Below are 22,676 nucleotides of genomic sequence, written 5' to 3'. Positions count from 1 at the left end.
ATAATAATTGCATAAAATCAGTACCTTCCGTCGCTTTGCCTACAATTTCGACAAGGACTTACCAAGGAATATAAGCTTACGCCTTAACGGTCCTAGCCAGACCGGACAATGTGTTCGGAGTCTGAGTATTGATTCATTGATATTGAGCAGAGTGTACAACTGGTTTCTATACTCGCTACCGATACCACAAACAACAAGTTATGCAGCAGTAGCAAGCACCTTAATCTCACGAATTTGGTTTTAATGATACAGTAAAGATATGAAGTCAAGATTGACCCAGTACGACCGTTCGATTTTTTACATGAGAAGACGATATCAATGTCATTGACTGGTTGAATAAGCATCATTCGCTGACTACGTATATCGATTGCGGGTCAAGCTCACAGCAGAGTCGAGTCACTAAATATTCACAAACGGAAAGCTGGATGTTCCGAGAAAATTTTTGCAGCAAAGCAAGTAAAACTTTTAAGGTTGTCGAGGTGAATGGTTCATGCTCGTTTAGTGTTGATTTTCTATGCTGCCAGCACCATGCATGGAGTGGCCCGCAGTTGAAATGCAATAAATTTGAGCCGAAGATCTTATAATGGAGTGAAAATTACGATTTACCAAAAGGTTCACAGTGCAGAACCTACCAAGGTTCTGTTGTGAACGCGAACCTCTAAATTTCCGAGGTTCACACACAGAACGCGAACGTGAACCTCACGTTCACACCATCCCTAACAGTTGGAGCAAAATGCGAGTGATATGCCTAAAATCAGCACAGGAGTGACGCTCCGGCGACGATTTGAGCTCTGAGCGAAAAGTTGACCTTTTTTTTTTAGTCATCCACCTACCAATGTGGAGAAAAAAACGGTATTTTGAGCTCTGAACGGAAATATGACCTTTTTTTTTAGTCAACCGATGACAAAGTCGGAAAAATTCACCGATTGTTGAGAATTCTTCTCCGGTTTTGCAAGTCTCAAATTTCTCAAAAAGTGTCCTCTTTTTAGATTTCCAAAATATGGTAAGCCTACGTAATAGGGCGTTAGCCAAGCTTATGCGTTGTGATGAATACAAGATATTCAACTATAAACGCGGACGTTCAAATTTGGGATATTATCATTAAATCGCATATCGGGTTTCTCTCAAAGTCCGGGGAGCTATTTGGGAAGTGACACAGAAGTGCGATCATAAATATTTGGATAATATATTTGTGTACCTAATATATATCTTCTATGTCAACTACATATAACGGTGCCGTATTGGCGTTTTCTCTGCTGTGAGTAACTGCATTTTGGTCCGTTTTTCCACAAAACTCTGCAATGAGTGCGCAGTTTTGCGTTCTCGAATTAGAGAGAGTGAAACCACAACGACGTAGTCGGTGGCTATAATTAGGGCTGGGCAAAATCGAGTTCCAGAGTGATTCGATTCTGAATCACGTAATATGCTTCGAGTCGAGTCGAGTAATCGAGTATCACTCGTTATGACGTTATAACAGAATGTAATATATCGAAGCTTAAATATGTACCTGTTATGCGATCTCAAAGAAGATAATGCCTGTTATCCATCACTCACATTAAAGATACTTTGGTATTTTTTCGACCATACCGATTTCATTGCACTTGGTGACAATGTTGTGGGATGATCATGACTTCGGAAATGTGCTATTCCCAGTAACGTTCGTAGCTTTGTACTACTTTGTACAAAGCTACGAACGTTACAGGGAATAGCACATTAGTATCGAAACTATAATTCTCGTTGATAAATTAACTTTCAGTGGCGAGAAAAGTATAATTTCAGTACTCGAAAAAATCGTCTTTTACTACTCGACTCGAATCATTAAAATTAATACTCGATTCAGATTCGAGTACTCGAATCATTGTGCCCAGCCCAAGCTATAATGTGGCCGGGGTCGACTCTAGAACGGCCATGTAAGTGTTGAAGTATAGAATGTAAACGTGGAATGGCAGCGACCGATTTTGCTGCTTCGTTCCGCTTCGCTGAAGCTTTACTCAGACTTATTTTACGGCAGCTACTGTAGGATTTCAGGCAATCCAAATGTTGTCTTCCAAAGCTCAGAATTTACTGAATCTGGTCTTGATCGAAAGCTACTATCGCACTGATTCCGAAAATATGAATCAAAATATGGTCAGGCCCCGTACTTAGATGAAAAATCACCCTCAACACCTAAAATCTGCATTGTTCAGAACAATCGGATGACCACAAAACAATGACCATAACAATGACCCATTGCGGCTATTCGATTGTTCGGACAATTCCGATAATTCAGACTTAGAGGGCGAATTCTAAGTGGTTCAGTGCCCGATCATATTTTCATTTACATTTTCGGTGTCAGTGTGACAGTAGCTTTCGATCAAGACCAGATTCAGTTAATTCTGCGATTTGGAAGACGACTTTTGGATTGCCAGAAATCCTACAGTAGCTGCCGTAAAATAAGTCTGAGTAAAGCTTCAGCGAAGCGGAACGAAGCAGCAAAATCTGTCGCTGCCATTCCACGTTTACATTCTATAGTTGAAGGTTTATCGTTACTCGTTGCTGTTCTACTCGACTGAGTGAAGAAATTGATTCATATTATTATAAATACTGCCAAATATGCTTGGGTGACCCCGGCCTAGAAGACTTCGGTCATATTGGGTCTCCCAGTCTAGTTGGGAAAATATATAATAATGTGAAGTATTGGGTGTGAATGTTTGTGGACATTGCCTATACTATATTTCATGGTTGCCGTATGAAAGGAATTCTCTCTCTCTCTCATCCGCGTAAGCAGTGTCTTACTATAAATAACTAACCTCCGTAGGCAGGTTATCTATAGTCTTACAGAAGTCTGGCAGTGAGCCGTGCTGCAAGTCGGCAGTTACGTAATCAAAAATAGGGAATATCGGCCTGGTGTCAATGACCATCGTAGTCGACTAACACCATGAATACCACAAACAAAAACATTATGTGGCCTATAAACATGCTCGACATTTGCTGTCTTGGGGGAATATTCAATGGCAGTATTTCAGGCAAAAAATCTCAACATTTGTTACAAATGTGCTGGATAATATAAGAATTTTTAATCTACTCAGAATTGTCTCGCGGGCCGGATGCGGCCCACGGGCCGTATGTTTGACACCCCTGCTCTAACTGATCCCATATATGACGGTATTTCTAAACTGAAATTAAGTTCTGTAAACTCTGTCGTATATTATACACCTGATAGGTTACTGTGAAGCCAGGTGTACGCTAAACCTCCCGCATTGTTTTCTAAAATGTCTAAAACATACATATTTGACAAGTTCATTAGCATAATTAATCGTAAATTTAGTATTTTTCCGTACATCTTGTATCTGGAGATTAGCGTGGATTTGGATATGTGATATGCCGACTGTGAATTTTCGTTATCACTGGGTCGTCAAATTTTGGACATTCTCGCAGTTTCAGGCCTCGTTGAACCACTAACCTCTGAAGGAAGTCGATGAGTCAATTTCCCTTCGTTGGGGTTACCATACGTTCGACTTCTTCAAGAAATCGAAAATGTCCTCCTATTTGGCAATTCGTCGTCCTTTATAGCTTCAACAGCCAGGCGATTCTACTAGCACAACCGAAAATTGAAATAAATGACGCGAAATCTGGATTTCGACGGCAGTGATGGCTAAAAAAATTACGTTAAAATCTGGATTTCGACGGCAGTGATGGCAGGGATGGCTAAAAAATTACGTTAGAGCGGGTCTTCAGGGAGTCGAGAAAAATGGCCCTTTTTCCGTCAAAATTTTCAAATCACCCGTATTCTCGTCCGATTTTACAAGTTTTACGTTTTTGAAAAGTGTCCTCTTTTCCGAATCTTCAAATATGGCAATTAGGGTCGCATTTAACACAAATGGTTGTTTAAAACATGTTTTAAACAATAAAGATCTTTTAAAATAAAATTTCAAGCTGTATAATTATGCCATAATTGTGTAATACTTTACAAAAACATGTTGTGTGAGCCTACGGACGACGATTACCACCCGATATAGCCGACGTATACGATATGGTAGCGGTCGGGAACCTTTTCTGTCGGAAGAGCCATATTGGCCCTATTTTTACCATTTTGATTCCCAAAGAGCCATACATGCCAATCAACTCTTACGTCACAATTAAAACGTGTGCGTCACATTTTCTCTGTAAAAACTGGTATTTATTGTTCGAAAACAAAACTCGAAACGAGAGATAAGGCACATACGTGCCAAGCCTCACCATTGATAACGAAAGTCATCGTTAAAGCTCAAAATTTATTATAACTGATATGTATCGAATGTAACCATCTCACTGATTCCGAAAATCTAACTACAGATTGTATTTGGCGTTAACATAACGTTGCGCAACAGGCAACACGTATGCATTTTATCGCCGGTACTACAGAGCTACTTACCAATCAAGAACATGGATAGCTATGGCGTTGTTTGTAATTAGAGTTTGTAATAGTGAATGTCGTCACGTCCACGGCAGTTCATTTCGCGTCGTAGATCAGGAAGACAGCGTGTATTTGAAAACTGCGTTGTGATATGGGCGTCGACATGTCTGCTACGCTCTGTGATTAATCAACGTATCGCGCAATCTAAGATTTCAAGTCGGGTACATCGAATTAGCGAGTGATGTTATCGCCGGCGAGACGATAACTTAAATTTGAGGATTCTGAAAAAGGGGGTCTGATCCGGCATTGTCTTTACCCCTCAAAGACATGTTTATACTGCCAGAAGAATAATTATTATAGCCTTAGTGAAAATTTGGTAAAATTTCACGGCAATATTGATCAATTCAGTACAAAAATTAATATTAGGCAAATAGCCATATCGTATACCCAAAAGAGCCATATATGGCTCGCGAGCGATAGGTTCCCAACCGCAGCGATATGGGATGGTTGGAACCCTCAAAATAGTCGGTTCAACAGCTATAGTACGTAGATATAGATCCTTGGTACGAAATGAATGCTCCGATGATGACGACCGCCGACCGCAAAAATGTTGAAAGACGATGTAGTCTTAAAAGATATTTTGGTACGTATATGACAGGGGCTGGAAGCCTATTTCGTCAAAGGAGATATATTTACCCTGTATTCTCAATTGCGAATATCACTCCACTATGGCGTCACAATTGAATATGCGTGACGTCATGACTTAGAGAAAAAACACATGTTTTGAATAAGAGCCTTGTATTAAGCATGTTTATTTTAAATCGATTTTTGTTTTAATCACAACCCCAATGGCAACCCTACCATTCGTGCTTGAAGTGTAGGCAAGGTTAAAGTCCGAAACCACATCACCTGGCGCTACAACGTGCAGCGTTCTGGATGCAGCGATAGCAGAATCGGACTCACGAACATGCAGTGAGCATCGTCCAATACAAAGCACTGTAGTGCTCGAAATACCGCGTAGCCGAGCGACTCTTCATGATCATTTAGGACAGTGCTTCTCAACCTTTTTTTAGACACGCCCCCTTTATGAGAGTGAAAAATTTCGCGCCCCCTTATCGTCATGGCACAGAAATCCAACCGGGATGCTAGCAACCCCAACAGATTGTTTGATGGCATGGAAGGTTATCACTGTTGATGAGAGAATTTAAAAATGAAATTCGGTCTATATATAGAGAAACACGCGTGAATTGGAGGTAAATCGAGCAGAGCACGAAAAAAATTTTCAGTTGACCGCTTCTTTGCACCACCCTTCAGATGCTTTCGCGCCCCCCATGTTGAGAACCACTGATTTAGGAATAGGTAAACCGATCACTAACACACATTTCGAACAATAGAATGTATTTCGGCTGCAATTGCACAATGAATGAATATTGGTAGTAGAGGCAAAAGACAGGTTGTCAAACAAGCTTCTATACACAAATTAGGCAGACAACAGTTTGACACCGCAACGCGAGAACTTATTCAATATTCATGCATCCGTTTCCTTTGCGGTGCGCCTAAAGTTCATTCACCATGTCAGTACAGGTGTTCAAAAATGAAAAATTTCCCACAAACACAACACCGACGGATTAGTTCAGAAGTACGCGATCAAATTTCGACAATGGAAGCACATTAAGCAAACTCTAACAACTGTAAATGCACACACAGTTGCCGTGCAGGGAAAAGTTATATTTCTGTAGACGTAGTCAGCAGTAGTAATGGGGTCAAATCTACTTCAAGTGGAGGTTGAAGGTACTCATGTAACCTCAAGAAGTACATTTGGTCGTATTCCTTAAGCAGTGATTCATAGGTTTTACTTCAGGAATTGGAAGGTGCGTTTTCTCGGCTGACAAAAAATGACTAATGGTAATAATAACAACCAGGTGCAGTTTTGGAAAATACGTTCAGTTAAAGTGATACAGTGACTATTTAGCGCGGTCGTGATGACAATTTCACTATCAAAAGTGAGGCGAACTTAGTCCTGCCGTACGGGGAACTTTTCAAAATCCAAACTGACAATAGTTAAGTTTTGCCTAAAACACTGTTGTGAGTGTAAGTCGAAGTAGTTTGAAACTTTGAATACAACCAATTCAGAAGTATTGCAAAATCTGCTTCAGTACTCGGAAGATCAAGCACCAATTACAGATCCCAATCTAGCCGAGCCAAATTATGACGTGAGTATTCTCACTGTATTCCACAGATCCACCCACTGCCCCCGCATCACACTCTCTACTCCGAAGCGTTGGACCGCCACGAATCTTGGAGAAGACCGCCCACCAACGCATACAGGAAGGAACCAGCGCACGCCGCCATAGACAAGACCGCCAAGAGCAACACATATCCGGCCTACGACACCGCTTTCTGGCGCAGAACGATACTCAGCCGACTGCCGCATCCACGCATCCCGCTACACAAAGCCAGAGCGCTCCAGCAGTGACACAACTTGCCGCTGTTTCTCGCTGCGTTCATACGACGCAATGTTCTCTCAGAAGTTTCGTAGCAAGAACGATGTTGCCGGATTTCCTAGAACAAGACGTGTGGTTGTTTCATTTTTCATGATGGGCGTCCCACTGGGGTGTCAGTGAGGGCGCAACTCCACCCCAAATGCTTCAAGACATCACACATTCGGGCAGAACTTAGACAAAAATATAAATTACGGTCATTTTAGTGTATATATCAGCAATTATTACCCAGAATAACGTGATAATGCTGAATATATTTTTTACTAGAGCTCGGCAAAATCTATTACCTGATTATTCAATTCTGGATCGAGTGTTGGGCTTCGAACACCACTCATTATTATGTTGTAACAGTTTGGATGATGTGAATACGCTCCTTTTATGCGACAAAAAAGAAAATAATGCCAACTCTGCACCATATAGGATAATTAGGTATTTTTTCGACCATACCTATTTCACTACACTTTGTTGATTGATACCGATTTCACGGAAATGTCATCTCCGTTAATGTGCGTAGCTTAATGCTACATGTTTTGGTTGATGTGATATGACCAATTGCGGTTTCAAGGCTTCCACGTTGGAGAAAAAAAGTATCCAATCTATGATTCTCGTTGATAAAATAACACTCAGCGGAAAGGCGCATATAATTTCAGGACTCGAATTACTACAACCAATCCTTGATTCGAATTCGAATAATTGTACCAAGCCCTATACATTTCACACGTCAGCTCTGCTTGGGCTTGCGAGAGTAAAAACATTAAAGTTTTCTTAATCCATCCCTAACCCTACGTAAGGTAACCGGAACTATTTCAAATGTCTCACTGTTTTGGCGCTTGCTATTATGCCCGAATGCCATCTGCCTGATTGGCAACCAATTTATCTTCATCCGCAGGTTTCGATTGTATGTAACAATGCCAGTCACACATTCTATCACGCCATCACGCATACCTGTACAGGATCGCAAGATTGTACGCTATTTCCGACTTCAAGTCGATGACGCTCTCTTCGATATCGCATTTCGGAGGCCGGGTCTCGAGCGCCTTTTTGTACCACTGCGTCGCAAACTGGCTCAGCCCGATCTGGTGGTACACGCGGCCAATGTTGTAGTAAGCTTCCTGGTCGCATTTTCTTTGCTGTGCGTTAAATTTCAAGTTTATAAAGCACGATGAAGATAGACTTGTAAACTGAAGATACCTTCAAATACATATTCAGGAACGCGATCGATTGCATTACCAGAGTGCTTTTGTGTGTGGTGAAGCGTTGCGACGCTATGTGTATGTATATGATGCCGATGAGAAGCGTGTACAGCGGATTGGTAGGAGTCTGAATTCAAAGGTTCGTGATGCAAATAAGCAGGGGTGCGATTTTCGACTCGCTCACTGGATAGCTTGTACTAAGCTATTTGCAAACGGCTAGTTAGTTCGTGACCCAGTGCAGATAGAAGTCGAAGTGGATCCTTCTATATTAAGTTCGATGTCAGATAAAACCTCTTTATATATATATATATCTATCTATCTATGTATTCAACACTGCGATTCTTTTCTTATGCCAATATCCTCGAATATAGATATTAGAACGGCATGTCACGTGTGAATACTAGGGGGATTTTTTTACCTAAAAAGGGAAGATTTTGACCTTATATATGTAAATTAGTTGTTTTGCCACATAATGTTAGAATTGCACTACTTATCTTCATTTCTGGTTGGAACTGTCTGTCCTCACGAAGTAGTTTGGCCCGAAAAAACTTATTTGACTAAAAACTGACAAATTTTTACATGAAAAAACTTTATCTTTACGAAATCTAGACCTATGAAGAATTCCAGTAGTTAGGCCTACATCACGCATTATGGTAGAAATAATTAAAATTTGTTGTAGTACAACGAAAGATAGGCTATTTTCCTACATTCTTGGGTAGAAAGTCTGTCCTTACTAAGTAGCTTGCCAAGAATGGAGAAACAACGTTCAACAGCAGCAGCAGTTGTTGGCTGGCAACACTGAAGTTCTGCGTAAACTGCTGGTGACACACCGTATTGCTTCATTCTGACAAGGTTGTCTACATCACAATTTTAAATCTCAAAAGTCACTCCGGTTTCGAAGATTGTATACGCCAAAATCGGCTCCAAACAAATCACCCGAGAAGCGCAAGTAGAGTCAACCTATTCAAGTGCTCAATGAAGCAGAAGAGTTCCAACCATACCTTTCTGTGCGCCCGCATGTATTCTCCCAACGAGTGTTTGTACGTTCCAGTGGCCAGCGAATTATGGCCGGTGAGAACGGCGAGCGCGATACTTTCCGGGTCCTGACAATAAAATCGAACCAATTACGCTCAATCAACCAACACGCTGTCACAAGACTTGTACAAACTACACACTACTGGATTTTCAAAATGCACAACTAGAAATAGAACTAGAACTACTCGCGTTACCAAAAATTCACAACCAACTATTTAGATTCAATTCCAAAACGACACATTAATTTTTATTTTATTGGAATCAGATCCGCTTTCCACATCAGTACAACAAATTACTTCCAGTTTTTTAGTTTTACATGGGAGGGGTTTTGACCCCCAAAACCTAGCCCATGGCTACGCCACAGTTATGACACTGCACTAGCAATGGCTATGAAAATATCACACAACAGAACACCGATATCCCGATTCACGCCAAATGACGGCAGGTGTTTTTTATTTGTTCGGCAACCGATTTTGTTTAAACGTGCAACTAGGACTATTACTAGTCGACCGTCAATTAATTAAATTAGTAGCTTGCGCAAGTCCGGCTGTCACATTCACTCACCTTGATTAGAAACCGCAAGCAAAACCGGTGATGTCGCTGGTCCTCGGACCTGACAGTGATCTGATTGAACAAGTTCCACAGGCAGTTTCGCGACGAGTCGTCCAATAGCCACGCTCTGAGAATTAACCATTGTAGGCACTCATCAATTTATCAATTCATCTCATTTACAAGTGATGGCAGCAATTTTTAGGCAAAACTTCTCACTTTTCACACTTTGAATTTCGCAGTAGCAGTTTTGGGATGGGTTTGAGTCAATTTTATGAGTGGCACTCTTTTTGACAAAAATAATCGCCCTAGTTATTACATTTCTAATCCCGAATTCACCAAGTGTTGAATTCACTAGCAACCACTTCTATGTCTACTCAGAGCACCAACTATCCTGATCAGTCTGCTGAGAACTACCCTAAAAACACGACCAGACTAACCTCATGTAAGTGTACGCAAAAAAGTAATTCCCTCCTAACACGCTCATCGAACAAGCCATTCTCTGCAAGAACAACTTCTTCTCCGGTAAATTACACCACTGCCCGTGCGATAGCGCCACTTCGATCAATGTGATCCCGTCTATAAAGCGTTCTGTTTCGCGTAGGATTCCGCAAGTTTCCTGTAACCGTACAAAACGTCAGTCAACAATCACGTTTGAATTTGGGCTGCGTATCTACCAGGAAAATATTCCACCAGTCTTCGTTGCTGATGACGTCGGCACGGCCTTTTGCGACAAGAGACTTCTTGTCTTCGTGCTTGTAGAAGTATTTACCGACTTTTCTCGTTGCGCGAACGTCACCTGCGTGAAAAGGTAGAGATGCGGGCAACCTTACGATAATTTCTTATTTATATTATTATGTCTTTATAATCTATTTTAGTACGGTAATTATCTTCCAAACAAGGCCGTGAGAATGTCTGGGCAAAGGTGCATTTTTATTAATCAGGGTGGGTCGTGGAACATCAGTTGTGAGCTACTGTGTCACGATGTATATTGAAAATAACGGAAGCCACTAACAAATTACACAGCTCAGGATCATGAGATTGAGATTCCCCAACCGCTGTTCCAGAGACAAGCACCAGTAATGCCAGCTGGTGTTGAAGAGTAAGAAAGGGCAGTCCAAGATGTAACATACAGGTAAATACGACACTTTCCAAGTTTGGATCGTAATCACACTCACCGCGATACACCCCGTCTTCCCGATTCGCCCTCCGCAACAGAATAGTCTAACCAAATATAAATCAGTAAGAAATATTTCCCAGCAAAAAGCCCATTTCAAAACACCAAACCTTCGTGTATATAAAAGTGTCTTCCAATTTGTTCGCGAGCATCAGCAACCCCAAGTCGGCAGACTTGCACAGCTTGTCGTGCCTGAAACAGCAGCGTATCATCCAAATACCACTCGATACTTAAAAACGACTGATGCAATTCCACACCTTCTTTTCGACGCCGCGGCCCATTCGTTGTACATTTTGAAGGTTTCGTAATTCAGCAACATCTGCTCCTCATCTTCCAGCTCGTAGGTCTCGGCGTCTTGTATCACCTAAATGTAACACATTCCGGGAATATCAGACGGAATCACGGACGTAACGGCATGCTTCGAACTGAGTTATGATAAGGCAGGGACAACTAAAGCTTTGTGGTCGGCTGTGTGTACCTTAAACTTTCAAAAGTCGATGTCTAAAAAAGCACAATCTATATTTAGCCTCTAATGAAATAGAGCTAACTTGATGACTAGTAAAATGGCCATCATATCAAGCCCAACTCAATTTATGCTATTGCAATCGATTAATGACTACACAATGTAGTCACAGCCCCCCTCATAGTATAAGTGCCAAAGGATAATATGGTTTTGTAGTGCCTTGACAATTTATTTTCACATTGTCTTTTCACGGACCCCAAAAACTAGTCCGTGGAGCCCAGTTCAAGAACCCATGCGAAAAGAGGAAACAATTGTTTGCCAGAATGATAAGAAAATGTAATGTTTTTGTCAAACTTGAGCACTAAATCGAAAACTAAGACACTTTTGCCACACTTTTCTGCTCTATCCTAGTGGCGTAGTACAAGGTTAGTTCAACATGGAATACATCAGGATGTGACATAGAGAAACAGCGGGCTGGTAAATCGATAGGTAGCTATACCAGAGGCGACATTTTGGTGGCTGGCGATTCTAAAGCAACATGCACCAACGTATGCAATGTAACGATATACTTTCGAGATCATCCAAGCTTTTCTTTCCGCAACCATGCTAAAGCTGCCCAGAGTTGCAGTTTATGAACATGAACCGGAATTCTCGGGAAATGGAGAGGAACAAAAGATGGACTATGGTGCATATTCGAATTATGTGATGCAAGTACTACATCACAGTAAGATAATTTCGTCTTTTTTAACCCATAACTATTTCACGGCACTTCACTACACCGCTATGTGTTGTTCACGACTTCACAGATGTTATTTCCATTAACGTGCGAGTAGCTTTGTACTACATGCTTGGATACGGCCAATCAAGGTTTCAAGGCTCCCACAGTGGAAAATACTAATGAAACTATAGTTTTAGTTGATTAATCAACCCTTAGTAGTGATAAAGACCTGATAATTTCAGTAATCGAAAGAATGATTTAAGAAATCGAATCCTGGTGCCAGCCCTAATTGCAATATGTAATTCACTCCCTACTATCTACATTAAACAATCCAAGCGTGATTTTGTGTCTATTCCGCCACTCCATTACACAGCTGTAAGATCGGTCTACCGCATATCACAAATCACCATTACCTCGATAGCTTCTTTATACCGTTTGGTATGACGCAGCACTTGGCACAGCAGCAGATATCCTTTCGCGTGCCCCGGCGCCTTCTCCACGACCTGCCTGATGCAGAAAGTCTCGTCCGCGCGCTGGCCCAGCTCCCGGTGGCACTCGCCCTTTTTCAGCCACACCGCCGCCAGCGAGTAGTCCCGGGACTTGGCCAGAATGTCCAACACGTGCACCGCCATTTGATACTGCTTCGTCTCCATGAAGATGTCGGCCACGTCGAGTTGCAGGTCACCTGCGAACGAGCACTGGCAGATTTAGAGGCACTGACGCAGACTTTGCCCACTCGCGCTGCTTGCTTAATTGGATATGCTTTTAGATCATGGCTCTTAACCTGAGGTATATGGGGGTCCGTGAGCTAGCTACAAGTCTAAGGGGTCCATGAAAGGCCTATGTCGACAGTACATTGTCCTAATAACACCAGTCACGACAACTGAAAGAAAGAGCTCCAGCGTTGTGAGAACGAAATTTATGTTTTCGAAAAAAGCGTCTATTTGCAATGGTCAATAGTAAAAGTAGTTTTTGGATAGGCTTACAATAATTTTACCAGCGAGATTGTCATTTTAACCCTTCAAAATAGCTTGCTTGTAACAAGAACCGAATATGTGTGCACCTATTCGCATCACCAATAGTCATTTTGTGTCAGGCGTGATGATGTATCTTTCAATTCAAAAGTAGCCACCTCCGATTGCCCACTAAATGCCACGAAAAACAATGCTTTCTCACCATAATCTGTCGGGTCGCTGCTACAGACTTCGTCGAACAGACTCTGGACGCGGTCCAGGCAGCCGAGAGGAATAGCGGCAAGGACGCATTTGCATTTCAGGTCCAACGGTAGGTTGCTCGGCACAGACACACTGGATGGCGCAGCGTCTAAAATTCAGCCGTTATTCGTCTGTGTTCTACATTTGACAATTCGTTTTCCCAACCTGGGTTACTCAGGTCGTCGGCGGCATATTCCACTTGCGTCAGGCAATGTTTCGCTACAATCTTCAAACGGAAACAATGGCACGGTTAGGAGATGACAAGTTTGTAGATCAATAAATATTCAAGTTTCAGATCGATTCCGATATATTGTCGGTGCAGGTCCAGCGACAATTGTTGCCTCGTTAGGAATACCAGTGTGATCGAACGACACGTTTAATATGTTATTCTTCCAATGATCTATCAATTACAACTCTTGCTTAATTTGTATATCAGCTCATTAATTACCCCAACGTATTTATAACATGGCAGCTATTTTCAAATAAGAAAAGTCCGTTAGAAGAGCTTCTTGGAGGTGCAGAACTTCCCTATACGATTGAATAGTATACTCGTATTGACATGAACTCGAATATTTTCGGCCGACACTCGTCAGGGCACGATAGTTGATATACAATGTTCTTTCCAATTCTCTACTAGTTTCTGACAATTACCCCGGGTTTATGTCAATATGAATATACTATTCAAGCGGTTTTGTTCTCAGAATTTCTTTCCTTCAAATTTATGGCAATATTTACACTTCTACGGCAGTAGCAATGTCGTCTACTTGACTGTCTCCACGTCCTTCCTGTCTTATAGTATAGCCATCACATGGCATTTCGAACCGACAAAATGAACAAGAACAAATCATGAAACAACGCGGACACCTACGTCGTAAACTTTCCGATACTGCTTCGACAGCATCGCCAGCTCGCACATAACGTTCACATCTTCGTACTTCACGTCATCGGGATATTTGCACGCGATCTCGTCCATCACTTCCAACGCCAGAGCAGTTTCTTCATTAGCGTGACAAGCCCTACGACAAAGAACAACCATTTACAAAACGCGGCTAATCCCCAGTGCGTATGCAATTACTTGGCAATGTCTCGCGCTAGCGCCATCCGTTGGTCGGCATTAGAGCTTGGCATGATTTTCACGACCGATTTGAACAAGGAGAGAGCCCGGTGGATGTTACCTAGCTGTTGCTGAGTCACGGCGGCGGCCCACATGATCTGGAAGTCGTTGGGTTGCAGTCTCATCGCTGTCGAAGGCACGAATTGGGTTACGGTATTTCACGAGACAATCTGTTCGTTAATTTCTACATTAAATGCATTTCGACTGCATTTCCTCAGTAACGCAGTGAATCAAGCTTAAAATTTAGTATTTTAAAGTACTTTGTTAGTGTGACGTAATAACAACAAAGCATAGGACTAGTAGACAGTTACGGGATTGTGGAGAAGTGCCTGATTCAAGGCGATTTCCCAGAACAGGCAGCCTATAAACATGAGATGGCATCCAACATGCGACACTTTCTAATTCAGGGTGAGTTTCAAGGTTACATAGTTTACTACCGCTACTCCTTTCAACTTGTATCGATAAAATTACTTACTATTTACACGTTGAATTTTGTCGAGTAGTAAGTAGTTTTGGGGATGAGTTAGCATCACACGAAATTAAATGGAAAAAATAGTCCTCTGAATAGTATATTCATATTGAAACGAACCCGAATATTTTCGGCCGACACTCGTCAGGGGTAATCGTCAGCGGCTAGTATAGAATTGGAAAGAACATTGTATATCAAGATCAACAATCGTATCACAAAATTTGACGTCACCAGCACGGACTTTCGAATAAGAGAGAGTAGACAAACTCTTTTTGTTGACACAGCCTTGTCAACGCGTCACCGGAACTGAATATATTTAAAAAAATCGCACCGCAATTTTGGGCTTGATCGCCTTCGATAAACTGCCAAAAGTATGCGACCACCTCGACAAAATCTACATTTTTCCACCCCTAAATTTCTACATCGACTCCAAGTAGATTTGGCATATCTCAGAAATCACTACTACTTGCAATCGAGTTGAAAATTACGGCATTGCTTCTTCATCCACCAAGAGTACCAACAGCGACTACTTTGGACGCCTTTGCACATTCCAAATGTTCAAAAATGTGATTGTCACCAACCTTTAGAATAGCAATGAGCCGCCTGTTCCAAAAATCCCGCTTCCTCGCAGCTTCTGGCCAGCGACAACCAATTGTCCACGTCGCCGACTTGCAAGTGCGCGGCCAGAAGGGAATACTGCAAGTGTTTCACGTCATCGCCCCTCTCTTCATACAGGATAGCCAAAAGCTCGTAAGGTTCCGGGCACCACGGACCTACCAAACCAAAAAAGTCAATATTGGACAAGTAAAATCCCGCTTTTACACTAACGTTCATAACTTATATTTCTCTCATGTCTATCAGGGGCGTAGACAGGGGGGTAGAATTGAAGAACGTTCTACCCCCTTCCAGGCTCGATTCTATCCCGAAAATCCTAAGTCATTTCTTCACGATATCGCCTAATTTCAATTTGCTGCGCGCGACGCCGATCGCCGACGCTGATTACATGCCCTTTTCTCGTCGATCTCTCGTCTACGGAAGCGCGTCTATGCAAGCGTGAAAGGGGCATTGTTACATTTTTCTGTCGGCGAGGGTAAGCGATCAGCTTAATCCCTTTATTCTGAATGCTGTCGTCGAGCAATAATAAAATTTGTCGCGTCGTTCACGCGTTGTTTTCTCATCAACAGTTCGTTGTAAACGATAACGAACATTAATAACATGAAAATAACAACTTATAAGTGAATGAAATCATGTTTTAAAGCAATCGCATCTGATTCGTGCTTTGCCGAACTCAAGCCTGTTCCCCAAAACAGCGTGAAGACACAATACAGTCTATTCGCATTTAATTTTTGACGCCATTGTTGTGCATTGTCTTGACCTCAATGACCATCTATACGTCATACTAGATCAGTGGTCGGGAACCTTTTTCGTCCGAAGAGCCATATTGGCCCAATTTTTTCCATTTTAACTCCCAAAGAGCCATACACGTCGATCAACTGTTACGTCACAATTGAAAATTTGTGACGTCATGGTAGCACATGGGATTCGTCGTGTGCGCCTCATTTTCTATGTAAAAAATTCGTACTAATCATGCTGGTAACCGTATTCAAGCGTGCGAAATTTGAGTTAAGAGAACGTAGCTTACTGCGACAACCCATGATCACATCCGTAAATGGAGCCAAACACGATCACTACAGCCGTATATACCCAATGTAAGGTGTGATACATCAGTGACATGGGGTCGGGGGAGGCAAGCGAGGCAGTTCGTCACCTGTCGCTACGATGAGTGAACGAAAATTGTGAAAATTTCAATTACTATTGGTATTTTCTATCGATGTTAATGAATGACTGAATTTTGAACATTTTCCTCCCAAAATTAGGCGACTTGCATATTTATTATTCGAAAATACAGCCCGATGCGATAGGTAAGGCACAGACGGGCGAAACTTCGCCATTGATACCGCAATTCATCGTAAATAGCTTAGAATTTATAATAACTGATGTGAACTGAATGTAACTGTTGCACTGATTGCGAAAATCTAAATACTGATCGACTTCTCAATTCTGAAAGTATTTGGCGAGAACATAACGTTGCGCTATACATGCCTATATTTTATCGCTGGTGTCACAAAGCGACATACCAATCAAGAACGTGGATAGCTATGGCGTTGTTTGTAATTGCGAATGTCACTTCCAAGGCAGTTCATTTCAGGAAAACGGAGCGTATGTATATTTGATAACTACGTTGTCATTTATGGGCATCACCATGTCTGCTATTCTCTTTGATCAATCAACGTATCGTGCAATCCAAGATTTCGAGTCGGGTACATCGAATTCGCGCGTGATATTCGTCGCCGGCGCGACAGCAACTTCAATTGGGGGATTTTGAAAAGGGCTGTCCGAGCCCCTAACCCTGAAGACGGCATTGTCTTTACCTCTCAAAGACATGTTTATACGCTCACGAGAATAATTATTGTGGTCGTGATGAAATTTTACTAACAAGTTGCTGCAATATTGATCAATTTAGTAACAAAAAATATTTATTTGGCAAAGAGCCATATCTTATACCCAAAAGAGCCATACATGGCTCGCGAGCCATAGGTTCCCGACCGCTGTACTAGATTATGCCTTTCGTGATCGGTATCCCACCGGGACACATTCAGCCTTCAATAGCCGCGCCGAAACTTGTTTGCGATTCCCTCGCTTTGCGAATAAGTCATTATTCACACGTCGGTACAATTAGTATATGCGCCATTTTCGAAAGGAATGGAATTAAAACGCCGAGAAGACGTTACTCTTACACGCGAATTGAATCATGTCAAAATTCATGAAGATATAACAGATTCTGCGCTGTATAGATTGTTCGTCGTGAAATGTTGTTCTTGTATTGTTTCAAGGTCGATTACTTATTTGAATGCAAATAAGATCTCCTGCACTGTCACAGGATGAGCGCGTGCGCATCGTGACATGATCACCGTGCAAGTTGTTGATTGTGCTAACATGATCTCCGTGAAAGCTGTTGATTGCTAACTCGCTTTCAGTGATTAGATCTGCCAATTAGTTACGCTTTCAAAAGCGTACGGAATACAGAAGTCGCTATCGCTAAAGGTATGACGCATAGAGGCTCATTCTGCCCCCTCTATTCAGTTCTACCCCCTTTTTATCTCGGCTGGCTACGCCCCTGATGTCTATTATCATTTATTATCATAATTAGCCATGTGGTTTTGAATTCAAGTTTATTTTGTTGCCTTTATCGTGCCGGTAGCTTTTGATAAGAGACACGAGAAAATTTCAATTCAATTGGAATTAATAAGCGATTATTTGGAGCCAAAAATATCGGGTCAATATCACACTTTGAAAGAAATATCGGTTTCGACCAATAGAGGTGAAAAATTTCAGCAATTATCGTGACATTGCGACATGGTAGTAGGGTCTCAGAGAACTATAATCTGCGATTATTAAGAGGGGAACATTGATATATTTCTTATAGTTTACAGGCATCTGGTTTATTTCGTGTCCAAGTATAGCAATGGTTTCGGCCGTAAAGCTGTTGAGATACGTGCTATGAAGTAGATACCATATCTTTTGAATATAACGGGATCATCTTTGATGGTGCGAGACAAGTTATATCGGTAACGACTCGGAAATACGATATTGTTTGGGCTCTTGTTAATGTTCCCTCTAAGCTGCGCACGTGCGCAGTACTGACACGGTCTCTGCGCACAGAAAATCCGAAGTGATGACCTTTTTCTTTAGTCGTTACGCACTGTTGTCCAAGGGACCGCGCAGTGAGTTGGTGAGTGCTCGAAGACTAGTGAAAAATTAGAGGGAACATTGGCTATTGTCATATTTCACCGTTTGGTACTGAGTTCCACTATTCTTTAATGTATTTTACTGTGCCTATAGCTCTCAATAAGAGGCACGCTAAAGTTCTTTGACATAATAAACACCAATATGATCGTGCCTTTGTAAGCTCTATTCGAATTCTGCTCCACAAATCAGATATTCGAGAAAATTTGTATGGTGGAAGCGTACGCACCTGTCCGGATGATTTCCATGCACATTTGCAAGGCGCTATCATGGTCACCGCGCGCATAACAAATATTCGCCTCCCCCATCAGGCCTTGCACTTCCTTCGGAAGTTTGCTCGAAGTCTGCGCAAAAGAAATCAGCGACGGCTTATAGAAGAGCAGAACTTCAATGTCGCAACAGTAAGTGTTCGTCGATAGCAAAAATCGAGGGACTGACAAAATATTGACGGTATACTCGATTTTTGATAGGAAATCCTCGCAAATAGGCTACATTCTCAGTCAGACTGTGAGAATTTTGGTGGAAAGCTTTCCACATTGAGACTACAGATATATGCTCAGAATTATTATACCGGCATTACATCAAAACCGGTGAAATGGTTATTGAATTTATTGCCCCAGCTACATTGGCCAGTCCGAGATAGAAAACAATGTCGACGTACGGTACATATAAATGTAACCAAGCTTCGTTTGCCGTATCTCAGAGACCAGAGAGAAAAGCAAGACAGCAAATTTTTAAAATGTGGAAGGCAAAGATCTCCAGACAGAAGATACCAAATCTAATGTGTCAGCACTGGTCACACACGGAGATCAATACTAAGCTGAAAAATCCCATTGCATCAAATCCAAGACACCACAACTCATGTCGAGGTGGAAATCCAATGAATCCATTTGCGTGATTAAGGCCGAATGACTAATGAATATATGAATAATTCAATACGGAATATATATAGCCATGGGGAAGATGCAAAAATCATGGCAATTCCAGAGCTGAGATTATGTATAGAATATATCCAATTATTGTATTAACAACTAAACTTTGCCACCTGCATCCCGCATTGACATTGCAAACTACTGATAGAACAAGGTAGGCCCACACACCTCTCTCGCCTTGCGCCCTTTTTTCATGGCCGTGTACATGTCCACATCTAATTTGAGTGCCTTTGTAATGTTAGTGACGGTATTTCTCTCTTCTTCTTCATATTCCTCCTCCTCTGCCGCAATCCGATCTTTGGCAGTCTCAGCAACTCTTCCGGACGAGACGGGATTGGGAGAGCGGTCAATTTTGGCGGGATCATTCCCAGCAAACGCCCCATCCTGCAAGCAGAAACGAAATGAGTACCGTACGAGTATTTAACGTGGCATGTTCGTGAAAAAGTAGCGTTTCGTCAGTCTCGCGGTATATTGTGACATCAGAAATCCAAATATTAGAAACGGGTTTACCGATGGTACCGTTCTATTTCACGTGTGGCATCTCTTGCACAGACTGTACATTTGAAACTATAGAAGGCTTGATTGACCATGACCGCTTTACCAATGCACCCACCTCATCATTAACCAGCGCGGACGCTTCGCTCTCTGCAGGAGTCAGGCCTTTAGAACGTGACAAAAACTGAATAAAATAAAATAAATTTACGGACAGAGTCTGATAAATGTTAACTGTCGAAAAGTAGTCACCTGTGTAAAGCAATCGGGTGGCATTGAAATTGATGAACCTGAAATATGATTTACGTGATTCAGTCATTTCGCGGGGAGCTACAGAAATTAAAAGCGATACCGCCAAAGCAATAACAACAAAACATTAGATACAGCCTGACAATAATTTGATGATGAACAAAATCAAGATAATCGTAAGATATATGTGATGTTAAGTGGAGATAGCAAAGGAAGGAAAACTATTTCATACAATTGGCTAACTGGCTGCATAACTTAAAATGTGCAATTCTCCAAATACACTGTACGTACAGTTCCCTATCACTTATAATGTTAATAAGCATAATGAATGGTCAACGTCAATTAAAGTCAAACAGGCAGCAATCCGGGCTAATGCATAGACGACAAAGTCAATATATTTTGAAACGGGGTAACGTGAAACTATGTCACAATGAATTAATGACATTAGGGTACCAGTTGATAAAAAATACATTTCTCTAAACTTTAATAGCGGCGCTCTGTATTAAAAGCCATCACTGCACTAGTTACCAACGAAAGTTACTAGAACGGCCAATAATTACATATGATACTACGTTGACTTGCTCTGTAAATTTTGATAAGAGACTCACCGTCCTGATTTGTGAAATGACTCAGCAGCAGATTCGGATTAAAAGTGATGGATATCTTTCCTTTGCCTTTCTTGGAAATGGTCGGTTTCAGACGATCTGTCGGGCTTAATACTCCGCGAAGTATTGCCGGGGGTGAGGTCAGGCCTCTGTACGACACTGCTGCGCTCTGCGCACTAGGCGAAGCGGTGACCGCACCACCTAGGAAATGACAGGTAAAATCATCACAAGTGCTGATACGTAAACAGAGGACGTGCAATTTAACAAAGTACAAGCAAAGAGTGTGATTGCAAGGATTTTTTATTCAAAACAATAGCAAGAATATTGTAATTTGTGAATTATTATGTTGTTAATAGGGTAACATATGAAACCCTAACCGAAAGAGTTAAGGATACTGCTTAACTATTAGCTACTTCCAACTCTATATTACGAGAAGAAAAATAACAGCATTGCAGAAATTTCAATAGAAACATGCATAACAGATGTAAAATCAAAAAGACAACTGCAAACTTCCCATTACCGTACTTTATTTTGAGTTGCGCACTGCAGCCGTAATTACATTCTTATTTTTATCTTATAAAGTCCAGTGGTCGTGAACCCATAAGGTCGAGAACCCGTGTTGCAGGGCGTACCTACAAGTACAGGAACTGAGCGCCGTTCTGCTGTGAGCCTGGGATGATCACGTCATAAAAATAATCAGGCCATATACACTCGTTACTTGACGAAATTCACAACAAATGACAAGATGATTAGCAAGATAGAAGCAAGACGAATTAAAATTCTCCATTCATCAGGCTGTCATGTTAAGGGAATGATGGAAGATAACTGTAATGTAGCCTACACTCACTGCACAAATCCCGTGGCGCCGCATTCAGTCGTGACGGAGTGACTGGTTGTAACGAAGTAAGCTGGACATCAGTTTGGCAACGCGGCGGACTGACGAAGTTCTGTAAAACTGCGGATGCTATTTGGGGAGATAGCATGCGTGGCAACTGAGACGCTCCAATTTCATTCGCGTGCGACGGTGGTGACCCCAGCATTGATACTGACTGGCTGTATATTGAGGACGTAGGAAGTGACAATGTGTTTGAAGCTGTCATCTGGGAAGTACCTGCAACAGGAATGCAGAAGAGTGACATCTGGAAACACAGTTTAGCCTAAACTGGGTCATGATACAGCCTATGGAATCTCAAGCATTCACAGGCCTGTACCATCGCTAAAATATGGTTCCTTGGGTGAAAACTGAATACGTTTAAGCAGGTTACTCTTGACTTGACCAGTATCCATTAGCAAACAGTGTTACAGTATATCACAAGATGGCATATGGAAGAATTCATCAGATAAGTATTTATCTTGAGCTTTGAAAATTTTTCGATCTTCAGGCCAACGATAACAAAATTTCGGATTGCAGATATTTGGACAATGTAGGCTCGTTTCTGCGGACTAATATCCCATTCGACATCTGCGAGGATGAAAATTTGTTTTCTATTGACAGACTTTCGAAAACAGTTATTTTTCACACATCCGTTACACTGCATGATCCGCATGCGCTTATACTATAGGCCTAATACCATTATGCATTAGTATGTAAATAAATATATATCAAAACATAGAAGTCAACTCACCAGTAGATGACGATGACGGTGCAGCGGAATTACTAGAAGACGTTTCTATTTCTTTTGAGTCTTTTCCTTCCATTTTGAACAAAGTCTTCCTTTTCCACACCGAGAGTAAATGCTACACAGTCTTCTTGCAGAAATTCAGACTATTTCTATCAGCAAAT

General features: G+C 41.7%; 2 protein-coding genes across 5 annotated transcripts in view; one reads left to right on the top strand and one right to left on the bottom strand.

The window, feature by feature from the left end:
* LOC145440848 (cell division cycle-associated protein 7-like) overlaps nt 1–22,676 on the top strand; it is a 346,780-nt gene that overhangs the window by 111,137 nt on the left and 212,967 nt on the right. For 2 of the 3 annotated variants that reach the window (XM_080318613.1, XM_080318612.1), the window contains exon 5: nt 6,615–8,093. The exons of the other annotated variant lie outside the window; for it this stretch is intronic. In XM_080318613.1, the coding sequence (XP_080174739.1) occupies nt 6,615–6,851 (237 nt within the window). In that variant the 3' untranslated portion in view covers nt 6,852–8,093. Of the gene's footprint in view, nt 1–6,614; nt 8,094–22,676 lie in introns of those variants that run through there. 3 annotated transcript variants of the gene reach the window in all.
* On the bottom strand, nt 5,757–22,659 carry LOC145440839 (general transcription factor 3C polypeptide 3-like). 2 transcript variants are annotated; one of them, XM_080318598.1, is made up of 23 exons: nt 22,519–22,659; nt 21,735–22,004; nt 20,897–21,094; nt 20,292–20,329; nt 20,161–20,226; nt 19,716–19,931; nt 18,845–18,959; nt 15,390–15,581; nt 14,301–14,466; nt 14,094–14,241; nt 13,391–13,451; nt 13,188–13,334; nt 12,425–12,696; nt 11,088–11,194; nt 10,941–11,022; nt 10,832–10,877; nt 10,331–10,452; nt 10,094–10,272; nt 9,669–9,783; nt 9,071–9,172; nt 8,068–8,196; nt 7,822–8,006; nt 5,757–6,937 (listed from the first exon to the last, which is right to left on the bottom strand). In XM_080318598.1, the coding sequence occupies exons 1-23, from the start codon at nt 22,589–22,591 to the stop codon at nt 6,880–6,882; spliced, it is 3,087 nt and encodes a 1,028-aa protein (XP_080174724.1). In that variant the 5' UTR covers nt 22,592–22,659; the 3' UTR covers nt 5,757–6,879. The 2 variants fall into 2 exon arrangements, with proteins under 2 accessions (XP_080174724.1, XP_080174725.1); XM_080318599.1 differs by having other exon boundaries at nt 21,741–22,004.

This window comes from Botryllus schlosseri, chromosome 6 (genome assembly GCF_051294905.1).
Source record: "Botryllus schlosseri isolate E-star chromosome 6, Bs_hap1, whole genome shotgun sequence".
Taxonomy (NCBI): Eukaryota; Metazoa; Chordata; class Ascidiacea; order Stolidobranchia; family Styelidae; genus Botryllus; species Botryllus schlosseri.
Note: the sequence above shows the minus strand (reverse complement) of the source record. Positions and strands in the feature narration are given on the sequence as shown.

Excerpts from the sequence above, each read along its gene's own strand:
- LOC145440839 (XM_080318598.1), bottom strand. The coding sequence starts at position 22,591 with ATGGAAGGAAAAGACTCAAAAGAAATAGAAACGTCTTCTAGTAATTCC. Across the intron at positions 20,330-20,896 it reads TCATTTCACAAATCAGGACG|GTTCATCAATTTCAATGCCA; the intron begins GTGAGTCTCTTA and ends ATCATATTTCAG. Across the intron at positions 19,932-20,160 it reads CCGCGCTGGTTAATGATGAG|GATGGGGCGTTTGCTGGGAA; the intron begins GTGGGTGCATTG and ends TTCTGCTTGCAG.